Below are 27,008 nucleotides of genomic sequence, written 5' to 3'. Positions count from 1 at the left end.
TTCCACTAGCCCAGGTTGCTCCAAACCCCATCCAACCTGGCCTGGAACACTCCCAGGGATGGGGCAGCCACGGCTTCTCTAGGCAACCTGTGCCAGGGCCTCACCACCCTCACAGAGGAGAATTTCTGCTGTACATCCTAACCTAAATTTTCCCTGTTGTTGGTTTAGTTCTTTTCAGCAGAGGAAAGCTCAAGGAGCTGGGTCTGAAGAGAATAACCTCAGCTGAAGGGGACATGATTTTCTGGGAAGGATGACAATTTTCTCAGCTTTTGCCACTTCATTAGCATTTTCCAACCTGATTTCACCTGGAAGAGTGGCAGACTCTGAATGTGTCACAGGCACCAGGATTGGAGTCTCACATGATGCTTCAGGGAATTGGCACCATGTGAACCCTTCCCCTCTGCCAGCACTGACCTGAACTACCAAACCCCAAACCTTTTGGGGGTGCTTTCTGTGAGGATGGGGTTTTTCTCACTGTAATTTTCCCCCCAAACAATACTAAAAAAGGGAAATTCTCTTAGCATGGAATGTAGGTTCAGGTTGGAAGTGAAATTCAAGTTTTACTATCAACTTTTTGAGATGTCTCTCCATTCAATTGGTGCAAACAGCATTTTATAAACACTTGTATTTGGGGGCATTTTCACGTGGCAAGTGAAAGGTCTCTTCTTCATCCAGAGATCCCCTTGCTAGGAATTTTTAAGCCCTTCCTGCAAGGAATTAGGACAGCAGAACATTTCAAACCGCAGAGATTGTTTGAGAAACCCCTCGAGCAGTGTTTGTTCCCCTCTGAAACAGGTGAGTCATTCTGGTAGATATTAAAAATATATTAAAAAAGTCCTCCCCACACACAAACCAACCCTGAGGGCCATGATCATCATGGGATATTTCACCAGTGTGGCTGGAGAAGGGCAACATTTTAAGCAAATAAAACCATATTCTTGCAATAGGAAGTGTTTAATAATCTTTATAAGAGACAGTGGTGCTACCTCTACCTTTAACAAAGGTTTTCTTCTGCAAAAACTTATTCACAGCCTTCCTTCTGAGAATATATTTAAGTGTTGGCACGGCCAGTGACCCATGGAACTGTAATGCAGTGGGTTGCTATAAAACAGGGGAGAAAAATCCAAGGTTTTATTCTGGCAGCCTTAGTGGAGGTGAAATCAGGGAGTCTGAGAGCTGGAGCTGTGGGGATTTTGTAGGAAAAAATCCCCACTTGTAATTTTCCCATTAGGAAATTTGCTGTAAAAAACTAATTTTTAAAAGATCATGAGGAAACCCTTACTTTTTCCAAATCTATTAAGGTTTTCTCTGCTTGATTTAAAAAGAGAAAAATGAGTTATTTCATGTATTTCTGTTAAACTTTTTTCCCCTGGAAAACATTTAGAAAGTAAAGTATTACTTGTGTTACTTCCTCAGGGAGAGGGTTAAAAAGTGAAAGTTTTATACTTAAATGTGAAAACCAAAACTTTAAAAAGCATGATTAAAGCAATTTAAAATGTTTAAGGTGTTTAAAAGCAATGTACTCTCTCATATACATATATATCTTTAAACATCACTCACTATTGGGGAGGAGTCACTTCTTTATAAAAAGAAAAGGAAACATTTCTAACAATTCTCGTATTAAGATGCCTAAAAATTTATTTTTTACTGTAAAGCCTTTAATTTTGAATTTAAGAATCCCATTTAGCTGAGAAAATTACTTTCAGATAAAAATTGCCTTCGTTAAGTCCCAGATTTTCAATTAAGAAACTTCACAGTTTGCTTAGTTTAAGCTTTCAATGTATAAAATGCAGAGTAGCAAAATTGAGGGTGGCGAATTTGACCTCAGAAATTTGCTAGAACCTCCGGACTTTTCCTTCCAGGCTTTTTGAATACATTGCAAAAATATGAAAGCAGAAAGGCTTTTCTCAGAGAAATGTGAGTGAAATGTGAAGGGTGACAGGGAGTGATGTTAGAGGAGGTGCTGAACCTACTTAATCATCTTTTGTTCGGGTTTTAACAGGTTTCATGAGGCTTTATTTATGTCTTTGCCTGTTGTTTCAAGAGCAAGAGATGGAGGAGGCAGATGTTTGCTTATCAAAGGGATGATTTTGCAATGCTGGGCTTTTATGTATCCTGATATCTCCCCGATATCTCTCCATCACCAGGGTCCAGATGAATGGGGGTTGCATCCCAGAGCCTCCAAGGAAAAGGTGAATGTCCATTTTGCATATCCCATTTGTGTGCTAAGTGGTATCTTAAATACAACTGCAGTGGCAATTAAATAATGAGATACATAAAGGGCACCTGCTTTGAATAAATACAGTAATCTGCCCAAAGCTCCCTGAGTGAGCTGGGATTCAGTGAGAGCCCTGAACCTGCACACAAACCTACCCTTAACAACCTAATCGTTAAAGAACAGAAACCTTCCCTTCTAATCCCCCTCACACAGGACAACATGTGGATGTTAGCATATTTGGACTGCTTTGCATTCCTTCTTGCCTGCTTTTGAGAACATACTACATTTTAAAACTTGTTGGGTTCTTTCATGTTTTATTTGACCCTATGTAATTGCATTCCTGAAGGAATAACAGGCTCCCACAGTGATTTATACCCTGTATTAAATGTCAGTTTTGAAGAGACACAGTTAGCAGTTTGGTTTAACCTCCTGCCTTCCTATGGAAGTTCAAAACTGGAGTGGAGCTCAGGATCCAAGGGGGAAAGTAAAAAAAAAAATAAAAATAAAAAAGATGAAAATGGGCTTACAGGCAGCGTGGAATGAGATGTATGTGTTCCTGGCCCTGTACCTTTGGAAGCCACCGGAATGAGATTCCACAAAGCCATCTCTATTTTTAACTGTAATTTGTGTACTCCGTGGCTGCCCTTGACCACTCGGGAAGGCTGTAAATTAGCCCTGAGAAACGCTCTGCTCTCCCCAGGCAGACAAACTGCAGCCTCTCCAACAACATTTTCCCTGCAAAATCAACCAAATCCGCCACCAAACCAACCCCCAGTGGGCCTGGCATGTGTCCCAAAAAGGAGGTCAGCGAAATAAATTGTCCTTGTAATTAAGAGTTGCTCCTTTGTTTTTATGTGTTTAACTGTGCATAAATAGCGAGGCAGGATAGGTATGTTATTACTGTTTTAAATATTTCATTCCCTTTGTAGATTCCCTTACGACACAGTTTAACAACTGCTTAATCAGACGTTATGACCTAATTATGGGGGATTCAGTTAAATAAATCTTGATGTAACAGTATAGTCTTGATGTAATGGCTCCATTTATGTGCATGGGGGCATTTAAATGTAAAAGTAAATGCAGCCCACGTTAGGATCTGACACATGACTTGAATTATCATCATCTTTAGAATCACTGGTCAAACAAGTTACAAGGAGACTTATTTTAAGCAAGAATATCCCATTTCCTATACCCAGGAACTGAATATCCTGGTGATCACTGTCTTTAACATACAACTGTAACGTTTCATTTCCCATCGTGGAGATTGAGCTGGAGCTGCTCCACGGAGGGTTCTGTTTTCACACTGAAAGCGAGAGATTTGATCCATCAAACTTTCACTCACATTAGTTTTCCCCAAATATCTTCGACAAAGGCATTTAAATTTTTTAGGATCAGGCCAAGAGAGCATTGGTAGTTGTTCTTACACAGCTGAAGTAATTCAAGGCGTTGCTTTTGCCTTCTCCAGAGCCTCACTTGTCCATCACATGAATGATGGGTCCAGATCCGATCTGCTCTTTGCCAGGTGGGAAGGCTGACAGTGATCTTCTATTTTGAAGTGAAAAAATAATGTAGGTGATAAGGTTTTCCTAGGGTTGGATTCATTTTGCCAAAGACAGGTGTCTTGAAGTCATGGAATAAGTTGCCCTCTGGAAATGCATATCTCTGCTGGGTATTCAGGGAGCTAATATGACTGGCTGGGACCTGACTCTTCCCTCTCAGGTGGATAGAGTTAGGTAAGATGAATCCTACATGTGATGTGTACAAGGTATTGTGTATCAGCTCCCTGTCTTCTAGATGTGCTGCCAGATCACTGTCAATGTTTGTGCCTTGATGGGAGAGACTCTGGAATAGGTCCCCCACCAGCTAAATCCAGCTGGAAGACAAGAATTTTGTGTTAATCTGAGGGAACAAGCCCACGGGATGCAATGAATACGTGAGGAATGTAGGATGAGATTTGCCTTCCATAGCTTTAGATGGCAGAATGAGAGGTATCCATCCCTGCAGCTGGAGTACCAGAGTGGTTTTGGTTGGAAGGGGTCTTAAAGCCCATCTCATTCCAACCCCCTGCCAGGGGCAGGGACACCTTCCACTAGACCAGGTTGCTCCAAGCCCCGTCCAACCTGGCCTTGGACACTTCCAGGAATGGGGCATTTATCACATTTTTAGCATCAGTGGAGGGAAGCAGTCCTGTCTAATGGGATTGTTCCTGACAATTTCATCAGTCCAAAGTTAAAGGATCAAGTCTCAAATGTGAATTCCTGTGCTTCATGACGTGGGGTTATACCCTGGGCGTAAATCTGTTACCCTCCCTGGTGGGTTGATTCAGGCAGGAGGTTAATCAATATCAGAAAAAGAATCTTAAATCAGTGTGAGCAGAGAAAATGAATTCCTAATCAGCATCAATATATCAACATGATTGTACTTAATGCCACCTAACCCTACAGGCAACACTTGGTCACAGTAGTAATAATTAGGAATAAGAAAACCGAGTGAGGAGCATCTCCTGGATTTATCAAATCTTTTCGAAAATATTAGTATTTTTCAGACATTTGAGGCACTAAAAGCTGAAACACCAGCAGATGGAGACAAACCCTGTTATCAGACCAGCCCAGTCGAGCAGGACCTGTAGGATTCACAGCTTTTTGATGGGAAGTTGAGCTGGAAACAAAAGGAAGCACACCTTTTGTGGAACGTTGTGTGACATTGATGTCTCCACATGTTTTAATAGCAAGAACTTAGGGAGAAAGGAATTTCTCTCAAAAAAACCCCAAAAAACTCTTGGTACCATCCTAAATGTTTAATCAACCTGTAATTAAATTTTGGTGGGTTGCATATACATGGGGACGTGTATATGCATAAAACACATTAGAAATGCAGTTAGGCCAACAATTTAAAAAATTCATTTCAGGTGAAAAATGAGAACATCTAAAAAAGATTCATACAAATATTCTTGCCTTTTTCTGTTTGTTTTTTTTTTTTGTTTTGTTTTGGTTATTTTTTGTTTTATTTGTTTTGGTTTTGTTTTTGTTTTGGTTTGGTTTTTTTGGGGGGGTTTTGTGGTTTTTTTTTTTTTTTTTTGTTTGGTTTGGGTTTTTTTGTTTGTTTGGTTGGTTGGTTTTTTTTTTCCTTTTTTAGGGAGGGTAAATTGTCATTGGACTTGACACAGATAAACCTTTAAGCTTGACCACTCTAAAACTATGTTTTATGGTGTCTGGGACAGCTACATGAAACATTTTTATCAGACTGAATTGTGATGGTTGGCCTTAAGTAAAAAAAGTTCCACAGGTAAGTTAATTTTAATGACATTTGAAAAATAAAATAATGAAGAAACTGCGTCACAAAAGCTTTATTAAGGTGTAAATGGCAGAAGATGTTGTGCCTCAGGTTGGATAATTTTGCTCTGCAGATGACACAAAAAAAGTCATGACTGGATCCAGAACCATTTTACTTCTGTAAAGTTCAGTGCCTAAAGAAAAAATGTCTCCTTGCTGTCCATAGCATCAGACCCTTTGGACAGAGTGGGAATGGGGTAACAGGGAAAGACAGATTTGAAGATTAATTACTGTCTTCTACTTTGGAGCTTAATGTTTAACCTTTCCATGTTCTGGAACCATCCTGGTTTGCTTGAGGCATAAACGTGGAGATTTCCTTCAACACTGAATAATTGTATTTCTGTTTTTTTCACTGGACAGAGAGGTTGTGTTTTTACTCCGCTGTCCTTTGCACTGGAGGTGAACTGGAGGGGTTGACACAACTGGTACAAGCAGAGTTGGAGTAGAGAATCCAAACCCAATCCGTGCTGTGGGGTTGAGCTTCCCACCTCAGGAGGAGAGGGATCCTGCCTGCCAAGGTTACCCATCAGTGCCTGCTCTGTGAGTGTAATTCCATATGTTTCCTGGAAAACACTAATTTTAAGCAGAGTGTGGGGTGTGGTATGTACAGTTGTGGCTGTACCTGAGACCTGAGGACCTGAGGTGGAGGAACCTCCCTCAGTCAGATGATGTTCTCACTGGCTGGGTCCAGATAGGACAGGATTTACTTGTCTGGGAGTCCTGCACCTCTCACCTGGGGGAAAGCTTTTGAACAGGGTGCTGACATTTCATTTTATGGCATGAACCATGAGAGAAAACATGTGCAGGAGGGGTGGATCTGTAAAAATAGTCCTTTAGTTAATTGCTTAAATAGAAAGAAATGTGGATGCCTTCAAATGCACTGTAACTATAGATAAAACCAGCAGTAAAAACCTCCCAGGGGAGGGGGGGGGGTTCAAGAAAGGTTTTCTCTTTCCTTTCTATGGAACAAAGATATTTTTGATCATTTTGGCTGGTATAAATACAGACAAGTAGGAAAACAGGCAGAGAGGACCTTGAGAGATGGTCTATCCCTCTACCCCGAGGCAAGATTTGCCAGGTTTGAGCCATTCCTGGTGACAGGAGAGTCTGTAGCTCCTTGACTAATTTATTCCAGTTCTCACCTGTCCTTCCTCTTAGGAAACGTGTCTAATGTTTGACCTATATCCTCCTTGCTGCAATTTAAACCCATTATTTCTTGTCTTATACCCAGTGGACACAGAGAACAATTTATTACCTTCCTATCTGCATCAACCTTTTACATAGTTGAAGGCTGTTATCATGTCTCCCCCTCAGTCTTTTCTTCTCTAGACTAAACAAACCCAATTCTTTCAATCTTTCCTCATAGGTCATGTTTTCTAGACCCCTGATCATTTTTGTTATGGAAATAAACATCCTTTAAATCAAGTTCTGTGAATCAATCTTGTGTGGAAAGGAAGGGAAACAGAGAGGTTAGAGTTAGCATTGGGAACAGGAATCTGGTGGTGAAAGAAGTGAATTTTCTGAGGTCTACTGAGAGTACAGCCTTCCATTCTTCTTTGGGTTTAGGAAGTATATTGAACACAATTTTCTTTCCACAATTTTCTTGGGAAACTTTTTTACATATTTGCCACCAGAAGGAAGACAGGATTCCATTTCCACGAGCTGTAAGCAGAGTGGTCTCTAGGAAAGCATTGGGAAGGTACCAGAGAGGTAATTTTAAATTGTCCTTCATGCAGACTTTCTAAAATCAACCTTCCAGCAGTGATATCAACCCTTGTTCTCCAACAAGTGATGTAGACCATCCCCAAAAAATGGTTGAAGAGTGGATCATAACTCTTGGACATTTCATGCAATCAGAGACTCAGCACAGAAGACGCTGATGAGTATTTACCTTCTGTTTTGCTTGTAATATTCTCCTTTATTACATGGGCTACTCAGAGAACATTGGAAATACCAGTACAACTGTTTCAGCTGCAAAAACCAGCCAAGGCTGTAGTCCAGCTGAAAATCCATCTCATAGAAAAGACTGGTCTAAGGATTGCCACCGTTTTTCTTTATAAGGGTGATTTTTTGACAAGGAGAAGACTCCTGCTGCTCCTGTGTTCAGCCATCCCTCAGTGCAGGAATCTACTGGAGCCCAGAAGTCTAACTCGTCCTCTTCATCAGCTCTGTGGGTTGTTAGTCTCTGTGTAACATCCCACTCATGACCAAACACCTCAGACCAAGTCCTTTTAAAAGCTCTACCTTGCCTTGACCACTGACTGGATCATGAAACTGAGGGAAGAGGGAATTACTGTTGCAGAGTAAGGGTTCACAAAAGTGTTGGATCAAGATATTGATCCAGCAGGCCCTAAGCTACAGTAATTCTGTAATCAGGACATTATATTTGTGCAATAGCTGATTCAGTAGGGTGCCTCAGAATTTAGGGCCAGTGACTGGAAATGGATTATTGTTGGATGGACATCCTGGGACCTTTTGCTTTGGGTCTACTGTTTTGTGGTCGAGAGAAAGGGGATCTGATGTGTCTTACAAAATTTTGATCTCTTCTGTGGAGTCACTATGAGCTGGGTCTTTGGCACTGAAGAGTGCAGGAGTTAAGGAGATTGCCATGTTAAAAACTGGGGCTGCAGAAGGATCTAAGAGAAGTTCCCTGTGTTTATCCTCCTTTCCGTCCTTAAAACACCATGGGCTGGGCTGAGGTTATTTTAGGTGTTTATCTAGACTCTGGATTATGGAGGACAAGGCTCCAAGGCAAGCACAACCTGCAGCAGCCTTTTGTTCTTGGTGGTTTGGATGGTTGATGCATCGACTCACCATTTCTCTGTTCCTCAGAGATAAGTGTGAAGCCGTGGTAAATCTAGTTTCAGATCAAAGACACTGCAGCCACATGATGTAAAGCATTCAAAAAATATTCCTCTGAAGGCTTTATGCAGGGTTCAGATATCACCTGTCTTTCCACAGCCTGTATAAATAGTAAAGCCAGTGGGAGCACCAGGCTGCATGCTTTGGCTAAGCTGAGAGAAGTGTTGTGTGCTAACATCTGATCCAGATCCCTCACTAATGGACACAGAAACATGGCCTTGTTGTTCAGGCTGCAGAACAATGAACCTATAAACATGGGACAGCATAAAATTTTATAGAGAGAGCTGGAAGGCCAAGAGCATCTGAAGTTGAGTGCACTGATGCACCTTGAAAAGGAGTTCAGGAAGATGCATTAGAAGAGATGGAGTTTGGGAGCCACAGAGAGACAAGTTCCTGTCCTGGCAGAGGAGGTTTCCTGTTAGCTGGCGTGTGTTTTGTGAAGAAACTTCCCAAATGTCCTCTCACCAGAGACAACATTGATTTGACCTGTCAAACATATTAAATTCAGGCCTTGTCTGTGATCAAGATAGCTGAGAGTTCTCACACTTTAGCAAAGGTCCAAAATAATCATGGTGTGGTGAAGAAAAGTGCTTTTAGCTCTGTGCAGACTACTGGGAATGCTCTTCCATTTTCTGTCTGACCCAAAGGTAAAGGCTCACTTATCTTCCAAGAGCCAGACTCTAGAGGATGCATGAGTGCTTCCTCTAAGCAGAGTGAAGGAGGCCAGGGACAGTACTTTGGCTGAAGTGAGACCTTTCTGCTCTCGAGGTGCCACTAAGCACATCCATTCCAAAAAGCAGTTCTGCTTTGCTAAGTTAGGTCATCCTGATGGGACGGTGTTGTAGTAATAGCCAAGGAAAGGTTCTGGTTTTAGGTATTCTCATTTTTACAAATACCTAAGGAACTCTACTTCCCTCAACCAGTTGTAAATGGTGTTGTAACAGAATCAATCTTAAAGGCATTAAAGGCAGGCTTCCAGCATCAGATGCAATACTAAAATTTGCACTTCTGAGATGGTCTCCATGTAATTTCTCCCATATGGACCCTAAAATCCCAGATACTCTAAGATGAGATTTGTGTGAGACACAGAGCCATCACTAATTAGCAAAGACCCCAAGCACGTGTTTAACTTTAAGCATGTACTTTTCTTTCCCAGGACTCCCTAGAATTAAGGACTTTAACTGAATGGGTTTAGGGATATGCTTAAAGCTAAGCACGTGTTTAGTTGCTTTCTTGTGCTCTGGCTTTATTTGTTTTTACAGGAATAAGAGAAATGAAAGATCCTATTACAGATCAAACACAAATAAATGTCCAAACCACAGCAGGGAGGCTTTACTTCTTGGTTCAGAGCCCAATGAAGTCAATGGAAAAACACCCCAACACCTCAGTGGATTTTGGAGCAAAGTCCTCAGAGAACTGACGATGAACCCACTGCAGAAACCTGTTGAATACCTCATGTTTCTTTGCAAGGTTCCCTTATCTTGTATCCAGATGTTGCTAACAAGGGTTTTTATTAGCTGCTGAGAAGTACGAGAGCAGCAGTTTTTCAGATCTTAAAATCATGCACATACAGATGAAGTAGAAACAGTTTTCCCTGCAGTAACAATTGTGGGCTGTGGAGCTGCGAGTGTATTTTGAAAGTTCCCCAGTTCTTATCATAAAATCTCAGAATGGTTTGGGTTGGAAGGGACCTTAAATCTCATCTCATTCCACCCTCTGCCATGGACAGGGACACCTTGCACTACACCAGGTTGTTCCAAGCTTCATCCATCCTGACCTTGGACACTTCCAGGGATGGGGCAGCCACAGCTTCTCTGGGCAACCTGTGTCAGTGCCTCGCCACCCTCAGAGACAAGAATTTCTTCCTAATCTCCAATCTAACCCCTCCCTCTGTCAGTTTAAAGCCATTCCCCCTTGTCCTGTCACTTCAGGCCCTTGTAAAAAAACATTTCTTGGTCCCACTGATCTCAAAGTGTTTGCTCTGTCTTTCACACAGTGCAGTGAGGTAAGTGTTGTCACACAGTTCCTCAGGAAAATGTTGCCTCTTTGTAGAGGGAAAGGTTTACACAACAGGAACAGCAGGTTCCTTTGAATAGCATTTATCTTTGCTGCCTTTAGATCTCTACGGTCTCTGCAGCAACACCTGACTTACTCATTTGGATTCTTTTTTTAGGCAGGGAAATAGCCACTGCTTGAGAGCAATCTCATCTATTTTTGATTTTCATTTCAGGATGAGACAATGCTGGAGACTTCTCTGTTTGACCAACTGAATTTCCACCCATACACCTGGATTTTGATCCTATGGCTCAGGCTGAAGCTTTCCTCACTTCTTCAGAGACCACGCTAACCAAGGTCAGCAGAACTGCCTGAGCCATTGGCCATCACCCAGTAGGGAAAATGATCATGTGGCATCTTGTCAGGCTTGTCATGAAGGTAGGTGTCATTAGAAAGTGTTTCTACCTCCTCCTTCTCCTCCTCCTCCTTGGAAGTCATTTGGGTCACAGTACCAGGGCCATGGGACAAGCTTTGTCCCAGCTGGGGAGCAGAGTGCCCACGAGAGTCTCTGGAGAACTGGTAAGCAGTTTAAGGCTTGCTAAGCTGATATTGCTTCCTCTTCTATTATTACTTGTGTTTACCAGGTCAAATTGACATTGGTGTGCAAGGATGTGCTGTGGCCACATCAGAGCACCCATCCAGAGTCTCTGGGAGATGGATTAGCTGTCAGTACGTGCTGATGTCACTGCACTGGCTGTTGTTGCTGGGTCAGAGTGACACTGATCTACAGTGATGAGTTATGGTCACACCTTCATTTTGCTCTGTCACTTCAGGCCTTACTTTCCCATCAGTGAAAAACTTCTGGTGGTATCCACTGACAGCAGCTCTGGGGTTTGGTATGTTGGGAAAGGGTTCTGGACCAACTGCCAGCACAATGGAGTTGTCCTGTTCTAAGTTTAATAGAGTCAAAGAGAATAAAGTGATATTATTTGCAGTTTGGATGCTCACTGGGTGAACCCCACAAAATTCCATTAATGTTTTATTCATGTTTGGTGTCTTGGTCTTTAACTGATTTTAAAGATAGAGAAAAAAATGCCAGTGTTCGCTAAATCCTAAAATGCAAAACCAAAATGTTGGACCTGATTTTTCTCTTCATGGTTCAAAGATTGCAGGCAAAAGGATTTAAAGCATTTTCTTACAATAACACCAAATCAGAGCCTGGCTTTTAGATATGTATTTCTGTTGAGTGCCAAGACCTGTCCTTTTCAGTCATTTCACAGAACTGGAAGACACAAATCAGCAGCTAGATGTGCAGTACTACTATTCTAATTATTATTTCTACTTTTCTCATGATTATGATCACAGGAAACATTTCTTACTTGTTTCCTGGAAGAATTATTTCTCCTGCCTAGCCCCCATCTTAAATTTTTTTGTAGTCCCCTGAATAGAATCTGCAGTCCTTAGTAGCATTAAAAAAACCCCCAATCAACCCATTGACTTGAAAGGAAAATGTTAATTTCTTCAAGGAGGGTAAAAATACTTCTATTGCTCAAACTTAGGTAATTAGACTGAGGACTTTCTCCAAAGTAAACCCTGACAATCAAACAATCATCTTTGGCTTTTGCACTGCATGGAGTTTCTCTTACATTGTTAAATGCATTCCATGTTTCAGTAAATGACACCAGGCTCACCAGCAGTGACTGAGTGATTAGTTTATCATCCTCTTAGTGCAGCCATCTAGATCTTTAACTCTTTAAGCAGTGGCATTTAAGTCTTGAGAACACCCAGGATCATGCCTGAGGCTTTAGACATTCTCAATTCAAGCAAATCTTGGATATCAAGTGAAAATGAAGAAAAGAAAGTAGGTGGTTGCATTCTGATGACACTTTAAACAAGTCAGGTAAGTTAAATTGCTAATAAACACCTCTTTCTTTTTTTTTTTTTTTTTTTTTTCCCCCAGAGGAAACTAATTCCTCTTTCTTGGGACCATTTAGGTCATTGGGTGTTTGAGCAGCATAAAATTACAGAGGAAAATTTAACAGCATACAACGAGACTGAAAAGTGACAAATCTGCATTTCCTAAGACCCAGGGATGCAGGGTAGGTTTTTTTTGGCTGGATTTACAATTCACATCTCACGAGCCAGTAAAATGAAGAGTTTTGCAAAAGAATTGATTCTAAAAAAATCATGTGAGCTGAAACATACTGAGCCAATGTCCTTGTGCTAAAATCTTGCTCGTGCAGGGATGTGGAAGTACATAAAGCTTGGTAGCAACAAAAGTCTTTGGAGGATGAAGGGCTTTACTTACTTACTTACTTTACTTACTTACTTTGGAAAAGAAAGGTGCAGGAGGATTTTCAGACAGAAGGAAAAGACTTTGACCTGTGAGCTGCTGCTCAGCATCATGGATCTTCATCTATCATCTGATCCTGCTCAGTAACACGAACCAGATCACTCTGTGTGCCCTCTGCCATGGGAGACATGGAGCTGCTCACCCTGTAGAGACAAAGTGCTTTGGGAGCCCTGTTGCTGGGAAGAGTCTGAAATGTAGGAACAGAGCATTTACATGCCTTGAGCAACAGAACAGAGCCCAGCCTTTGCTTAGTTTTTAGTTTAAAAATGCCTTTTGTCCACTGGCTGGGGTTTTTTGTTTCGTTTTGGTTGGGTTGTTTTTTTCAGACTGGACTTTGAACTTTGCTGGTTTGGGTGAAAGGAGTTTTTGCCCAGGAGGGTGGTTCTGTGTGGACAGGGAAGGGATGATGTGAGGTGAGATAAATTCTGTGTTCTGGAAAGGGTGGAGAGTGGACTGGGAGATACCCCTGGGCAGCAGAGCTGTGCACCTCCTGCAAGTATAGACAAACTGGTTAGGCCTCCAAATTTCTGGAGGCTCTTTTTCAGCCCCCAGATCATAGCCATTCTCAAACTTGTAGATGTATTCAGGCACCTGCTTCCAGTGCATCTCCCCCAGCAGAAAACAAGATGGAAGTGATCCAGTTGTGCCATTCATTTCAAGGCACCTCCTCTCTGGTGGTCTCCTCATGGGCTCTTGGTGACTTACCAGCTGGGGAACCCTTGAAAAAGGAATGGTTGGCTGTTCTGGTGGCTGCCAGTGGTGCCAAGAGAGGGAAATGAACCACATGGCAGCTTTGCAAGTCCAAGCTGCCTCATAGAATCCCAGAATGGTTTGGCTTGGAAGGGACCTTAAAGACCATCTCATTCCATCCCCTTGCCATGGGCAGGGACACCTTCCACTATCCCAGGTTGCTCCAACCTGGCCTTGGATCCTTCCAGGGCTGGGGCAGCCACAGCTTCTCTGGGCAACCTGTGCCAGGGCCTCCCCACCCTCAGAGGGAAGAATTTCTTCCCAATATCTAATCTAAATTTATCCTCCTTCAGCTTAAAGCCATTGCTTTCTTGTCCTGTCACTTCATGCCCTTGTTAAATGGCACCTCTCATGGCACCACACTGAGAGAGATTCTGTCAAACCTGACTCAAGACAATACTCATGGACTCTAAGTCCTCTTTGACCTTCTCATTTTATCCTCTGCTCCTCAAATCCTGCCTTAATCCACTTCATTTTTATCTTGCAGTCTCTTAAGCCCCAACCCCACTCAGCTTCTCTTCTGCCCTTCCCATGCTCAGCATGGTCTGGAGTGGATGGACAGCAGCATTTCCTGCCCACTTTGCCTCTGCACCAAGTGTTATGTAGGGAAGGAATGATGAGATATGAAGTGACTTGCTGAGGGCTTCTGGAGGCAGGACAGGTGACTTTTGGGTAGCCATGGACTTACCTCCGTGTTGGGTCTTTGTGAGGAACGTTTGTAAGCTGATACCAGTTTTATAAATGACGTTGCACATTTGCTTTCTGCAATATTTCTTCGAATTGGGGTGTGGTGGTGCACACAATACCTGGTTCTGAGGCTTGTTGCTCTATCAGGTATGTGTACAGAGGGTGGGAAAAGGCAGCAGAGTCAGCAGGACAGAGGTGGAACAGGCAGGAATGCAGGGTGCAACCAGGGGAACAAACAGGTCCTCAGGGAAATAGCTCTGACTTAGTTCTGCTTTCCCTGACTCAAAGTGTAACATCAGTGTGTGACTCCAGTGTGCCCAGAGGGCTGGGACTGGGAGATACCAGTGCTATGCTAAGCCCAGATCCTGCTGAAGTAGGAACTGCTGGTTTAGACCCTCTGTCCTGGGACTTTTGCTCAAAAATCTAGGTTTAGGGCTGTTTCTCTTCACATCTGGGGGATGCTGTGCACCTGCCAGGTGTGTCATTCTGGGTTGTCACTGCAGACTAGTGCGAGCCTGTCATGACACCTTGGGGCCTCTGGCTTCGGTCCTGTTTTCTAGAATTGCACTTGGCCTTGCCTTGGCCCTTTGCCCAGACCGAATTTGCCTTCTTGGTTTTCACTTCTTTCCCATATCGATTTTCTCTCCTGCTCTGTCTTCCTGCTGATCCTCTGGGGTCCATAAAGCCTCTGCCCAGGTGGAGCTCTGTGGGGGTGAGCACCCCCTCACTTCCGAGGTCCCTTCATATGTAAGAGGGATTGAGATATGGGATGTCTCCAGACTCGCTCCCCTTTTGCCATTTCAGTTTTTTTCCCTCTTCAAACTGACTTTTAGATATTCTTTTCCTAAAAGTCCCTCTTCTCCTCTTTTTTTTTTTTTTTGATGAGCCAGTTCCTCAGTTTTATCCCTCCGTGAGGTGTTTGGTGACTGGTATTTTAAGAAATAAAAGAAGTGTAGATCCTGAAAACATCCTTTAATAGAAAGGCTGGTTTGCCTGTGGGATTAGACACACACGGAACACACGTACAGCGCTGGTTTGCCCACATCGTTTGGATAAGGTATCAGGGAGGACAGACTGTCTTTGCATTGAAACCTGCAGGTCAAGAAATTGACCTCCCTTCAGTTCACGGGCTGCCAGCCAGTAATGTAAAGCCCTGATGGCTATTTCTGGAAAATGCTGGAAGCTACAATGTGTTTAATCTCTCGTTTCCAGGCATGGTCGGTTTTGCTTCTTCTTCCCTTCTTCTTCTTCTTCTTCTGCCATGGATGAGAGGTGAATCACTGGGTGTCTCTCCATGATGGATGGGGCAGTACAACATTTGTTCCAAGTGCTGTAAGGGAGGGATCATATGGAGTCTCCATGTCATGTTACTCTTCCAATATGTTCCCTGGGGCTGGAGTCCCACTGAGATGGTTTGAAAGCCTTTTGTTTGTCAGGTTGGAATTTGAGGACCTGTTTGGAACTAAAGTTTATTTTTTATTAATTTCGGAGAATGGTGCAAAATGCTCTTGTTCTTCCAGAGTGGAGGCTCTGACATGCCTTTAATTCTAATTGCCTCCATGTTTTTTAATTACTCTTCACTGTTTAGCATATGCTTAGCCACTTGGATAAAGTAGGTTCCTGGTGATTCAGCCACTGCCACAGAAGCACAAAGCTGAACCTAGACCTTCTGAAGTCCGAATTAACTCCTCCATCATTAGGCCAACCTTCCTTTAGGCATCCCAGTACTTGCAGCACTGCACCAAATCTATGGCCTTTGAACTTCCCAGGTAACTGAAGTCCCCCTTTGGGCTGCTGAGTCAGTGCCAGTGTATGATGGAAGCAGTGAAGGGGAAAACAAATAATTATTTATTTAGAAAAGAGAGAGAAATTAAATCAAGTTTTGCTGCTGTTGGCACAAACTGTGCCCTTGCTCAGGTGCTTTTGGGTCGTAGCTGTTTGGGAGACGAGGTGGGCTTTGATTCTGCTTACACTGGTTTTTCTTTGCCCCAGAAGGAAGCAGAGCAGGTAACAGTAAGTAAGAATGTCTCTACCTTGAAAATAAACCCAGCTAACACCTTACTCGTTAGCTTGCTTTATCAATTATAGAACAGAGAGCCTTGACGTGCTGTCGTTAAGTAGGTCCTGCTAAAAGGTTTGTCAGGAAGGACTGCAGCAGTGTCAGGGGAGGTTTAGGCTGCATATTAGGAAAAGGTTCTTGCCCCAAGGCTGCCAGAGCTCCAGGAGTGTTTGGACAATGCTCTCAGGGACAGGGTGGGATTGTTGGGGTGTCCTGTGCAGGGCCAGGATGGCCCTGGATGATCCTTGTGGGTCCCTTCCAACTCAGCATATTTGAGGATTGTATGAGCAGGAGCCTTTCCTTCAGAAACCATCTTTTTTGTGTCTGTGGGAGGCTCATGCTCTGCTCATCCACACCCACTGTGTAAGTTTGATCAGTGAGCACTTTCTAAGAATGATGATTAATTGTGAGTATGCACCTTGTCACCAGGTAACGGGTACAAACAAGCCCCACCAGTTTATTATTGCTGAAGATGGAGGCCACAGGGCATATCCATGTTTCCCAACAGGGAGCCCATGGCAGAATCCTTCCTCTCTGCTTTGAGATGAGGATGTTCACATCAACAAATTCGAAATTCATCCACGTGCTGACGTTTCCCAGCACTTGCAGTTACACCTGCCTGTAAAGTCCTTTGCTGTTGCTGGAAGTCTAATAGAGCTGGTGTGAACTGTTTCTGCAGCAGATGTCCTGCTCTGCTTATTTGCACCTTGGAGTAGTGTTTGAGATCATTGGAGCTTCTGCTGATGGCAGATCTCGAGCTACAACTAAAGGGACAAAGACAAATGTCGGCACCCCGCGGTTGTGTGGAAATATCTGAGTCGCAGCAGGACTCAGGCAGAGCCACATATCAGTACTAGAGACACACTGGAGTGGTTTGCAAGGCCAGGGAGCTGCCAGCACTTGTGGTATTCTCCAGAAGTATTCATGACTCATCAGATCCCAAACGAATCTGCTTATCTCCGATGGCCATATGGCCGGATGGCGCTCGTTAGAGGAATGACGGTCTTTATTAGTACCAGCCACAATTTCAGAGCAGGAGGAATGTGTTCTTCGCCTTCTGGAGGTCCCCCTTGCTTCTCAGGGATGGGGCTTTGATGGAGTGGGGAGTAATACAGTGAATGTGGGCTAAAGGTAAGGATTCTTTCAAAAAACTGCATGAGATCAGTGCGTGTTCTTCTTGTGACACCGACTGAGGAAACCAGTCGATGTGTAGATGATTTTAAAACAGATGTGTTTCTAACACACTTCAGGAGAATGTTCACAATAGACCATTAAAATGGCTCTACCTTCATTTTGTGAGTTGTGTTGCTGGAGCACTTCCTAATCACGGAATTCCAGGGTCATTAAGGCTGGAAAAGAGCTCCAAGATCATCAGGCCCAACCTTTGACCCATCACCACCTTGTCAACTAGACCGGAGCACCAAGTCATTTTTTGAACACCTCCAGGGATGGTAATTCCATCGCCTCCATGGGCAGCCCATTCCAATGCCTAACCACACTTTCCATGAAGGAATTCTTCCTGGTGTCCAACCTGAGAGAGACTCCAATCTGAAAGAAACCTCCTAGTTTTGAGGCACCAGCATCTCTAAAGGAACAACATTTACCAGCAGAGACCTCAGAGTCTTGCAGCAGAAGACAGACACTCCCTGTGTGAACATTTCTAGCCTCGCTCAGTCTTGGGGATCTTTGAATAGTGGCAAAGTGAACAAGTCAAGTAACAGCAATTTAAGGTTCTCCCTGTGTGGAACACTCAACCTTTTAATAGCGTTCTTCAAACAATAAAAATCATCCTTAAAAACAGGAAAGAGCAGACAATCCTACTGTTTCAACTGCCATGTGTCTGATTACCAAAGACTGCCTTTTTAGAACTGCATTATTTTAATGTTCCCACACAGTGTTTTTGTAGGGATTTGCAAAAAAAACCCCAAAAAACCAAAACCCTGTTTGGAATAAAACAGCAATGCTGAACCTGATTTTCCTCTTAGCTCAGGAGTGGTTCTAGACGTGGTCCTGACACCTCAGCAGAGACACTTTAATGTAAAGCAGAAATAGAGTCCAAGCTGGGCCCAGTCCTGTGTTTTAGGAGAAGTATGAATTTATTTATTCAAGAGGAGGCAGAAAATTCTGGTAGAACAGGCCAGCTCTGAAGCACTCAGAGAAATCATGAAAATCTCAGAGTGGTTGTAAAAAATGTTCCTTTCACCATTCAAGCAGCTGCACTTGTTTTTACCAGTCGTAGTCCAGCTCTTTAGTGAAGAGCTACTTTGGAAAACATAATCCCTTGGAGTTGTTTGCTCAGTTCCCTTTGTTTTAATTGACAAGCTTAGGCAGCTGAAAGGAAAGGGTAGGAGGGAATTGATCTGAGCACACTTATGGGCATCCTGTAATTCATGTCATTAAAACGTCTCTGACATATGCCTTTATTTATTTATTTATGGTTTTAGGCTTGTTTCTGCTCAAGCACAAATCTGGTGAGACAAGTTCTTTTATTTTTTTTTTCCTCAAGGCGAGTTGTTTGCAAACTTTAGAGCCCAAAAAAAGGTGCAGCTGCTCTAAAAATAACATAGGATGCAAGAACTGGTTTGGGAAGGTCCGAGACCAGAGGCATCTCCTGAAATGCTGCCATTAGAGGAGAAGTTTTCCTTGTAAACAGAGCTGGCCTAATTTCTAGAGGTGCTGAACATCGACCTGCAGTGCTTGTTGGTAGGTCCTGAGCACACAAAACCTGGAAACGGGTCAGGTGTGTGTGGCTGGGACTTTATCAGGAACACGTCTGGGCAAATCCACGATAACCAGGTTGAAACAAAAGAGAACAAATAATTGCCCCTCAGCTGGTGACCTCTGTGAGCAGAGCTGGGCACTGGGGCTCCAGGAGACCTGCCGGTTCCTGGGCTTCTTGCTGCCACCGACAGTCTTCTGTCACAGCCAAGGTCTGCGTAGGATGAATCACCTCTTTGTCTGGCCATTCTTTGCAGGGTGAGGTCCCCAGTGACCTGGTTCTTTGCTTCCAGAGGAGACCAATGGTCTTGCTGTCCAGGTGCAGAGATTCCCAGAAGGTTTTTCACAGAGGACAGAGAGGAAAAAACCTGGCTGTGGAACCCCAAGTAGGGCTGGGACCGAATCACCGGCAAGAACCCCACCAACCCCCCCTTCACCCATGTAATCAGAGGGAGGTGAGCCTTGCCTTGAGCACAGACACAATGTTTCTATTTTTGATGCCCTGGATCTTTAAAGTTGCATCCACCGCTGAATTAAGCAGTGTTTGCTTTTCAAACCTTCCACATTTGTATTTTTAGCTCCGTTTTGGCATCACTTTTTTTGGTTGGAATATATAACACACTGGGTTGTTTAGTGTGCCTGGACCGAGTTCAGCCGATGTGTAACTCCACGGGCTGGAGCAGAAGCTCCGTTCAAGGTGAATTACACTCTATGGGGCTGAGGAAATACAGCTTCTGTAGAAAGGCAGCTCGGCTCCCTCGGTAAATGCTACACTATTTCCATCCATGGTTATTCCTTTGTGGTTTGGGTTATGTATTTACATTTTACGGAATAAATACTACAGCTTTCCCCATGACTAACACTTCTTAGTAACCAAGGAGCTACTCAAATACGCTCTTGCCTCCTACGAGAGCCCAAACCACACTGCTCTGCCCTGGCTCCCTGGCCCCAGCTGGCCACCTCCTCGCAGGGCACGGTTAACCAGCGTTACATAAGCGAATTTTGGGACCTTGGTTTGACGGGATGGCTCAGGAGAGAGCAGGCACTGGATGCCGTGGGACTGAATTTCTCAGGGACAAACGTTTCCAGCACGGCCACTCTCTGATCCCAACAAAATCCGGGCGAGGACTTCGGACAAAGAGCACAACTGCTCCCACAAAGAGGGAGCCCGTCGCTCTTCCCGATCCAGAGGTCTGTTTTAGAGCCATACAGGCCCTCGTGTAAACTTTGTTTATAGACTGGAGTATTTTCAATGAAAATGTTATTTAACTTTAAAAAGTTGCACAGCAGCTACTCCCAAAATTGTTTTCACTTGTTAAGAATAACACACAGTGTGATACGTTTGAAATGGCGATAGCAATATTTCACAAATTTTGATGGATTCATAGTCCAAATACCTTGCTAACAGATGTTTCTTTTAAACTCGGAGTGGTATAGGAATAACTCAGAGATATTACCGTGTCAGCACTGCCTTTTATCTGTGCGTGTCCTTTCGGTGACATCCCTGGGCTTTTCTAATGCATGGGTCAGGTCTGAGCTAAAGAAAAAAAAAAAAAAAAGTGAAATATGAAAAGGAGGCGTCTGTGATGGGATGGTGTGTGAGCTCTGGGGCAGCGCTGGAAGGACGCCGAGGTGCTGGTGTGGGCTTGCTGCACGCTTGGGCACGGCAGCCCGGTGGTTTGTGGCCACGTGGCTGGTTCACAGTCATCGTTTCTGAGCTGGTTTTTGGTTGTGGTTAATTGATGAGCTTCGGAGTTCCCATGGCCACTCCACGACCACATCTTTTGGTCTCATAAATTAACCGGCTGTTCTCGCCGTGGGTGACAGTTCGCCCAACACAAAGGGACACCCCAGTAGGGCAAAGGGGCAAGATTCTGATGCCCTGGTGGAGTTGGCTTCATTTATTGTGGGGTGGTTCAGTCTACTCCGTGTCTCCAAAACATGTGGCATCCATCACTTTTCATTAGGGTGTCCTCCTCTGGAGCTGCCTTCTCCACATCAATCCCAGTATGCCCAATCCCCATCAATCCCACAATTGTTCATACATCAATCCCAGTATGCCCAGTTGATGTGCCCTACTGGGAGACCAGTCTGTCCCCAGACTCCACCTGGGAACAGTCTCAAGCCTTGGGATGTCTGGCTCTTAGTCTCAGCCCCAAAGCTGGCCCAGGGCAATGCTGGGGTTGAACTGTGGGGCAGGGAGCATCCTTCCTCCTGGAGATCCCTCTGGAACAGCCAGCTGTGGCCTCATACAGCCCTTGGAAAGGTGCCTGCTGCACATCCAGGTGGGAGTCTGGGCACCGGGCCTGGTGGGAAGGGGGAGAGAGCTATGCAGGCAGCCAGGGAGGGAAGGGTCAGGAGAAGGATGAGAAAACCTGGATGGCGGGTGGGAACCTAGGGCAGCGAGCAGGGATAACCCCCAGGCCTGGCAGCGGGCTCCCAACCCCGGGGAGGGGACTCTCGGGTGGTGGGAGCACAGGAGGGACCCTCTCTCTGCCGTCCCTTTCCCCGAGCAGCTCCTCCTCGTTCCCAAGCGCTTCCTCCCATCTCCTCGCGGGAGAGGCGCTTCCCGAGCCCCCCTTCCCAGACCGGTCCCTCGGGGAGAGCCTCGCGGTGCCCGCACGTCCCGGGGGACAGCGGGGCCGGGGCGGTGCGGGAGGGTCCCGCGGGGATGCACCTGAGCGGGGCGGGGGATGCGCGGGGGTCCCGCCGCGCCCGTCCCGCGGCCCCGCCGGGGGGTCCCCGCTCTCCCTGGCGGGCCGCGGGCGCGGGCGGGGCGGTGTCGGGCCGTCCCCCGCGGGGCCGGGCCGGGCCGGGGGCGGGCCGGGGGCGGCGGGCCGGGCCGGGCCGGGCCGGGCTGGCGGCGAGCGCGGCTCCACGTGACTGCGGGGCCGGCAGAAAACCGGGGCCGGCGGCGGCGGCGGCCGCACTGCGCCGGGCGGCGATCGCGGGAGGCGCTCGGCAGCCGCTGCCCCGGGGCTTTCGGCGCGCTGGGTCCGGGCTGGCTCTCCAGAATCATGGACTGTGCTGATATGCCTTGCTTGCTGTCAGTGAGTACAGCCCTCTTCTTCCTCCGCCTCGCTTTTGGTTTTCAGCGCGGGGCTTTTATTTTACTTTTGGTTTTTTTTAATTTTTTTTTTTTTTATTTTAAAAACTTTTATGTTCTTATCCCGGTTTCTCCCTTCCCGGGATCCGGCGGCGGTATTCGAACCTGGGGCACCACATCGCGCCGAGCCGCGCTCCCCTTCGCTTCCCCGCCGGGAGCCGCCGCCGCTTCTCCCGGTCCCGTCCCGTCCCGGCGGGGCTGCGGGGCCGGGATGCGCCGGGGACCCGCCTGGGACCCGCCTGCCCGAGGGGGCTGCGGGGCCGGGATGCGCCGGAGACCCGCTTCCCGAGGGGCTGCGGGACAGCGGGACCGGGATGCGCCGGGGACCCGCTTCCCGAGGGGGCTGCGGGCAGTCCGGGTCCGGGGGCTGGTCACTGCCCCGGCAGCCGCTCGAACGGGGGCTGCTCCCCATGTCCTTTTGCCAGTTATTATAATTGTTGTTACTACTACTTGTTATTACTTTTTAAAAGTTTATTCGGAAGAGAAGGGGGGGGTTTGCTTCTCATCCTGACTTTTCTTCTTGTTTGTTGTCGCGTTTTTTGCACCCCAGAGACACCATGATTCCTGGTAACCGAATGCTGATGGTCATCCTACTATGCCAAGTCCTTCTAGGAGGTACTAACCATGCTAGCCTGATCCCCGAGACCGGCAGGAAGAAAGTGGCAGAGCTTCAGGGACAAGCCGGATCCGGACGCCGCTCTGCCCAAAGCCATGAACTCTTGCGGGGTTTCGAAACAACTCTGCTGCAGATGTTTGGGCTGCGAAGGCGGCCTCAGCCCAGCAAGTCAGCCGTCATTCCTAGTTACATGCTGGATCTCTATCGACTCCAGTCTGGAGAAGAGGAGGAAAGCCTCCAGGAAATTAGCCTGCAGTACCCTGAGCGATCGACCAGCCGGGCAAACACCGTGAGGAGTTTCCACCATGAAGGTCAGTGATGGGAGGCGGTAAATTCCCAGCCCCGGTAGCGATCGGGATTTCCTTGCGTTTGGAAGCTCACAAATGCCTTTAGAAGCAGGACGTGCCCGGCCCTAAATTTATGGGAGGAAAACCACCCCCCAGCCTGCCGTGTGTGGGTGACAGGCGTGCTGCGCTGTATTTTTTCCAGCATCCTGTGCTTAACCCGAGCTTGACCATATTTTGAAGTGCTTTTGCTTCTGTTGACAACAGCGAGTTTCCTTCGGTGCCTCTGCCTCGGGGTCACTCCCTGGGCTCGCGTGGATTTAATGGCTCTGGATCGGATGCGGGAGTAAAGCGAGGGCGGGATCTCGCCCCTGGAGTGTTTCTTTTGAACTATCAAAGCGATTGCTGCCTGCTTTTACTCTTAAAAAAAAAAAAAGAGGAAAAAAAAAAAAGAAAAAGAAAAAATCCCCCCAAACCCCGACTCGAATTTAATACTTACAGCTGTGTGTTTATATGGTTTATTCAATAGACCCTTGTAATCTGATCCAAATGTTTCCTAGCGGATGTTTCTTTTCCAAAGTAAATCTGAATTATTAATCCAGCCGCATCATTACTGCGTTGGAATTTGCTTCTCTTTCTCCCCCTGCCCCCTGTAACAAGGCACCTCTGTGCTCCGCGGCGCCGCATCTCGCCGGGGGGACGATTTTGGAGCGACTGGGAGGGGGGAAAAGCAAAAGGGGAAGAGCGAAAGGGGAAAAAAAAAAACCTCTCCAAAAGGGGAAACGAGATGGGAAGGGGTGTCCCGGTCAGGGCGGAGGCGAGCGAGCGGTGCCGGGGCAGGAGCTGCTCCGGGTGCGGCCGGGAGGGATGCGCGGGGGAGCGGAGCGGAGCCGGTGTCCGCCGGGCAGGTGAAGCGCAGGGGGTGTGTGTGTGTGCTGTGGCCGCGCCGGGGGCCGTGGCTGGGTGCCCCAAGGCTGACGTGCTCTTGTTTGCTTGTCTTACCATTTCCCTCCCCCGTCCCTGCTCCCCTCCAGAGCACCTGGAGACCGTCCCGGGTCCCAGCGAGGCGCCCCGGATCCGCTTCGTCTTCAACCTCAGCAGCGTGCCGGAAAACGAGGTGATCTCCTCGGCGGAGCTGCGGCTGTACCGGGAGCAGGTGGAGGAGCCGAGCGCGGCGTGGGAGGGGGGCTTCCACCGGATAAACATTTACGAAGTGATGAAGCCGCTGTCGGAGCGCGCTCAGGCCATTACGCGCCTGCTGGACACGCGTCTGGTGCACCACAACGTGACGCGCTGGGAGACCTTTGATGTGAGCCCGGCTGTGATCCGGTGGACCAAGGACAAGCAGCCGAACCACGGGCTGGTGATCGAGGTGACCCACCTCCACCACGCACAGACTCATCAGGGCAAACACGTCAGGATTAGCCGATCTTTACCTCAAGGGCGCGGGGACTGGGCTCAGCTCAGGCCGCTCCTGGTCACTTTTGGGCACGACGGGCGAGGCCACGCGCTGACCCGCAGAGCCCGGCGGAGCCCCAAGCACCAGCGTTCCCGCAAGAACAAAAAAAACTGCCGCCGCCATGCCCTCTATGTGGATTTCAGCGACGTGGGCTGGAACGACTGGATCGTGGCGCCCCCGGGGTACCAGGCGTTTTACTGCCACGGGGACTGCCCCTTCCCTCTGGCCGACCACCTCAACTCCACGAACCACGCCATCGTGCAGACGCTGGTGAACTCCGTGAACTCCAGCATTCCCAAGGCCTGCTGCGTGCCCACGGAGCTGAGCGCCATCTCCATGCTCTACCTGGATGAGTATGACAAGGTGGTCCTGAAAAACTACCAGGAGATGGTGGTGGAGGGGTGCGGGTGCCGCTGACCCCCTTCCCCGCCGCCCTCTCCTCCCCTTCTCTCTCCCTCCCGTCCCACCCCAGAACTGCTTGCTATAGCTGGACTCTTCTCTAAACTAAACGTTCACCTTGACCTTATTTATGACTTTATGTGCAAATGTTTTTGACAATAATGATCATATATTTTGACAAAATATATTTATAACTACATATTAAAAGAAAAAAAATAAAATGAGTCATTATTTTAAAGGTAAACGCATTTTGTGTCTCGCCTCTCAGGGTGCTGCTGAGGCTGTGCTGGCTGGGAGTGCAGCCGGGAATTTATCTTCTATCCTTGTCTTTTCCACCCTCCGACCCCTTTTTCCCCTCCCCTACTCCTTTTCTACTTAAAGGCTTTGCAAATTTTAGTCTTTCTATTTCTCGCCGAGGTTCCGCGGATCCCCCGGTGCCGGGGCTGTGCCACGTGGGAGATGAGGGTCCCTGGAGATTAAGAGCCGCTGGGAATAGAGCCGACCTTGCTAACCTGGCCCGAGCCTTTGCAAAGCAACCCACCAAAAATGCATTTGAAAAGAAGGTGAAGATTTACCTGAGGGCTTTATGCTAAACCCAGTGGGTTTTATACCCTTTCTCCGACTTCAGGATTCCCCAGGTTTTAAAACTATTAACATTTCCCCCCCCTCCTCCCCTCCCCACTGGAGATGGGGAAGCTTCAAAGGTTTCCACGGGTCCTTTGAAGATCAAATCACTCCATTACAATGCCAAAAAAAAAAAAGATATCTGGAGCAGTTAAATATGTGTTAGCTAATAGCTACCTGTGCTGTGTCCTTTCTAAATTGCTTCCGAGCAGGAAGGTGATCAGAGCCAAGCAGGTACAGTTGGAGGTATCCAGGGCCTTGAAACTCTGGCTCAAATGCATTGGAAGGGCTGTGTTTGGCTTGGAAAATAGGGAGCTGGGCTGGGCTGGGTGGTGTGGGGCTCATGTCCTCAGCCATCGTTGGAGTGGGAAGGGGCAGCAGGGCGAGGGTGCAGGATAATTTTCTTTTTTTTTAATTTATTCTTTTTTTCTTTTCCTTTAATGATTGAAGCTTTCCAACCCTCCGAAAGGGGCAGCTCAGTTGAAACCAATAAAAACTGCAGTGGAAAGCTTGCCAAAAGCCTTGGCTCCCTGAAGAGTGCAGGTGGAGAGAGGAGATGGGAGCTGTGGGGGGAGGCGAGCGTGGCCCTGTGTTTCTCTTGGAAGCAAAAAAAACCCAGCCCTCAACCTCCTCTGTGCCAGGGAGGCTTTTCCACCCCTCCATCCTAGCAGTTTGCAGGCCCACAGAGTCCCCTTTGCTGCTGGAGAGCCTTTGAATGTCTCTGGGTGCTGGGGGGGGTCCTCAAATCTTTCCAGCAACCCTGGAAGGAGTGATGGGTGTTGGTCTCCAGGGCCGCCTCGGCCCCGGAGCTGACACTCCCATCCCTGCTTTTTAGAAGGGAAATGCATGGCCTGGGGCATCGGCGACCTGCTGCCTCCCCTTTGATGCCTGCATATCAGACATAGCCGTGCCAAAGAAAGAATTTCATTTTGAAGTGGCATCAGCTAAAGGCGAGCGCCTTTCAGCTGCCTGACAGGGCAATTACACACATCTCCATCGATAACCCCGGCTGCTGCGGGGTCGCTCCGGGAAAGGGGGTCCCAGGGCCCCCCCCCCCGACAGCCTGGGTGTGGGGCAGCCACTGCAGGAGGGTGCCTTGGGGGGGATGGAAAAAAAAAATCGCCGTGTAACTTTATTAAAAGAAAGAGTCTTCTCCCAGGTTCTCTTCCTTCTTTGTTGGTACATCCCGGGTTGTCCTGGAGGCCATGAGGGTGTTGTGGGGCTGAGCAGCATCTGCACCAAATGCCTCTTGGATTTAGGTCATTCTCGCTGGAGGAGCCTCCAACTGCTTTGCTGCGTTCCTGCTGCTTTATGGAGCTGTTTATTTTGGTGCTTCTTCTTGCATTGCGTTTCAGTGATGAAATCAAAGCCTCTGCCCCGTGGAGGCCACAGGCACTTGCTTTTCCGTAGGTGCTGCTGTTGTCCTGATGCCTCCGTGGCCCTTGGGAGATTTTCCTTTGCTTGGTGAGATCCTATGTAGGGTATTCTGTTAAGAAACTGTAGGAAAGAAGTTTCTTAAAAAAAAAAAACAAACCTGAAATATTTT

General features: G+C 46.8%; 1 protein-coding gene and 1 long non-coding RNA gene across 3 annotated transcripts; both read left to right on the top strand.

Moving 5' to 3' along the window:
• Positions 1 to 691: 691 nt before the first annotated feature.
• LOC127461226 (uncharacterized) lies at positions 692 to 16,707 on the top strand. Its single transcript, XR_007899989.1, has 6 exons — positions 692 to 795; positions 5,911 to 6,090; positions 10,643 to 10,845; positions 12,368 to 12,506; positions 15,410 to 15,469; positions 16,686 to 16,707. It is a non-coding gene; the product is annotated as an uncharacterized LOC127461226 (long non-coding RNA).
• A 5,193-nt stretch (positions 16,708 to 21,900) lies between these two features.
• On the top strand, positions 21,901 to 26,716 carry BMP4 (bone morphogenetic protein 4). Of its 2 annotated transcripts, none has more exons than XM_051768831.1 (3): positions 21,901 to 22,024; positions 22,631 to 23,007; positions 24,015 to 26,714. In XM_051768831.1, exons 2-3 carry the CDS (start codon positions 22,638 to 22,640, stop codon positions 24,854 to 24,856), a joined length of 1,212 nt encoding a protein of 403 aa, XP_051624791.1. In that variant the 5' UTR covers positions 21,901 to 22,024; positions 22,631 to 22,637; the 3' UTR covers positions 24,857 to 26,714. The 2 variants fall into 2 exon arrangements, with proteins under 2 accessions (XP_051624791.1, XP_051624789.1); XM_051768829.1 differs by having other exon boundaries at positions 21,918 to 22,020; positions 24,015 to 26,716.
• The last annotated feature ends 292 nt before the right edge of the window (positions 26,717 to 27,008 follow it).

This window comes from Manacus candei, unplaced genomic scaffold (assembly GCF_025592945.1).
Source record: "Manacus candei isolate 608988 ecotype Guabito, Panama unplaced genomic scaffold, ASM2559294v1 h1tg000097l, whole genome shotgun sequence".
Lineage (NCBI taxonomy): Eukaryota > Metazoa > Chordata > Aves > Passeriformes > Pipridae > Manacus > Manacus candei.
This window is presented reverse-complemented; position numbering and strand designations above follow the sequence as displayed.

Bases quoted from the DNA above. Each gene is read 5' to 3' on its own strand.
- BMP4 (XM_051768829.1), top strand. From the start codon at position 21,992: ATGGACTGTGCTGATATGCCTTGCTTGCT. The intron at 22,021-22,630 runs GTCAGTGAGTAC...TTTGCACCCCAG, and splicing joins GCTGATATGCCTTGCTTGCT to AGACACCATGATTCCTGGTA. The intron at 23,008-24,014 runs GTCAGTGATGGG...GCTCCCCTCCAG, and splicing joins GAGGAGTTTCCACCATGAAG to AGCACCTGGAGACCGTCCCG.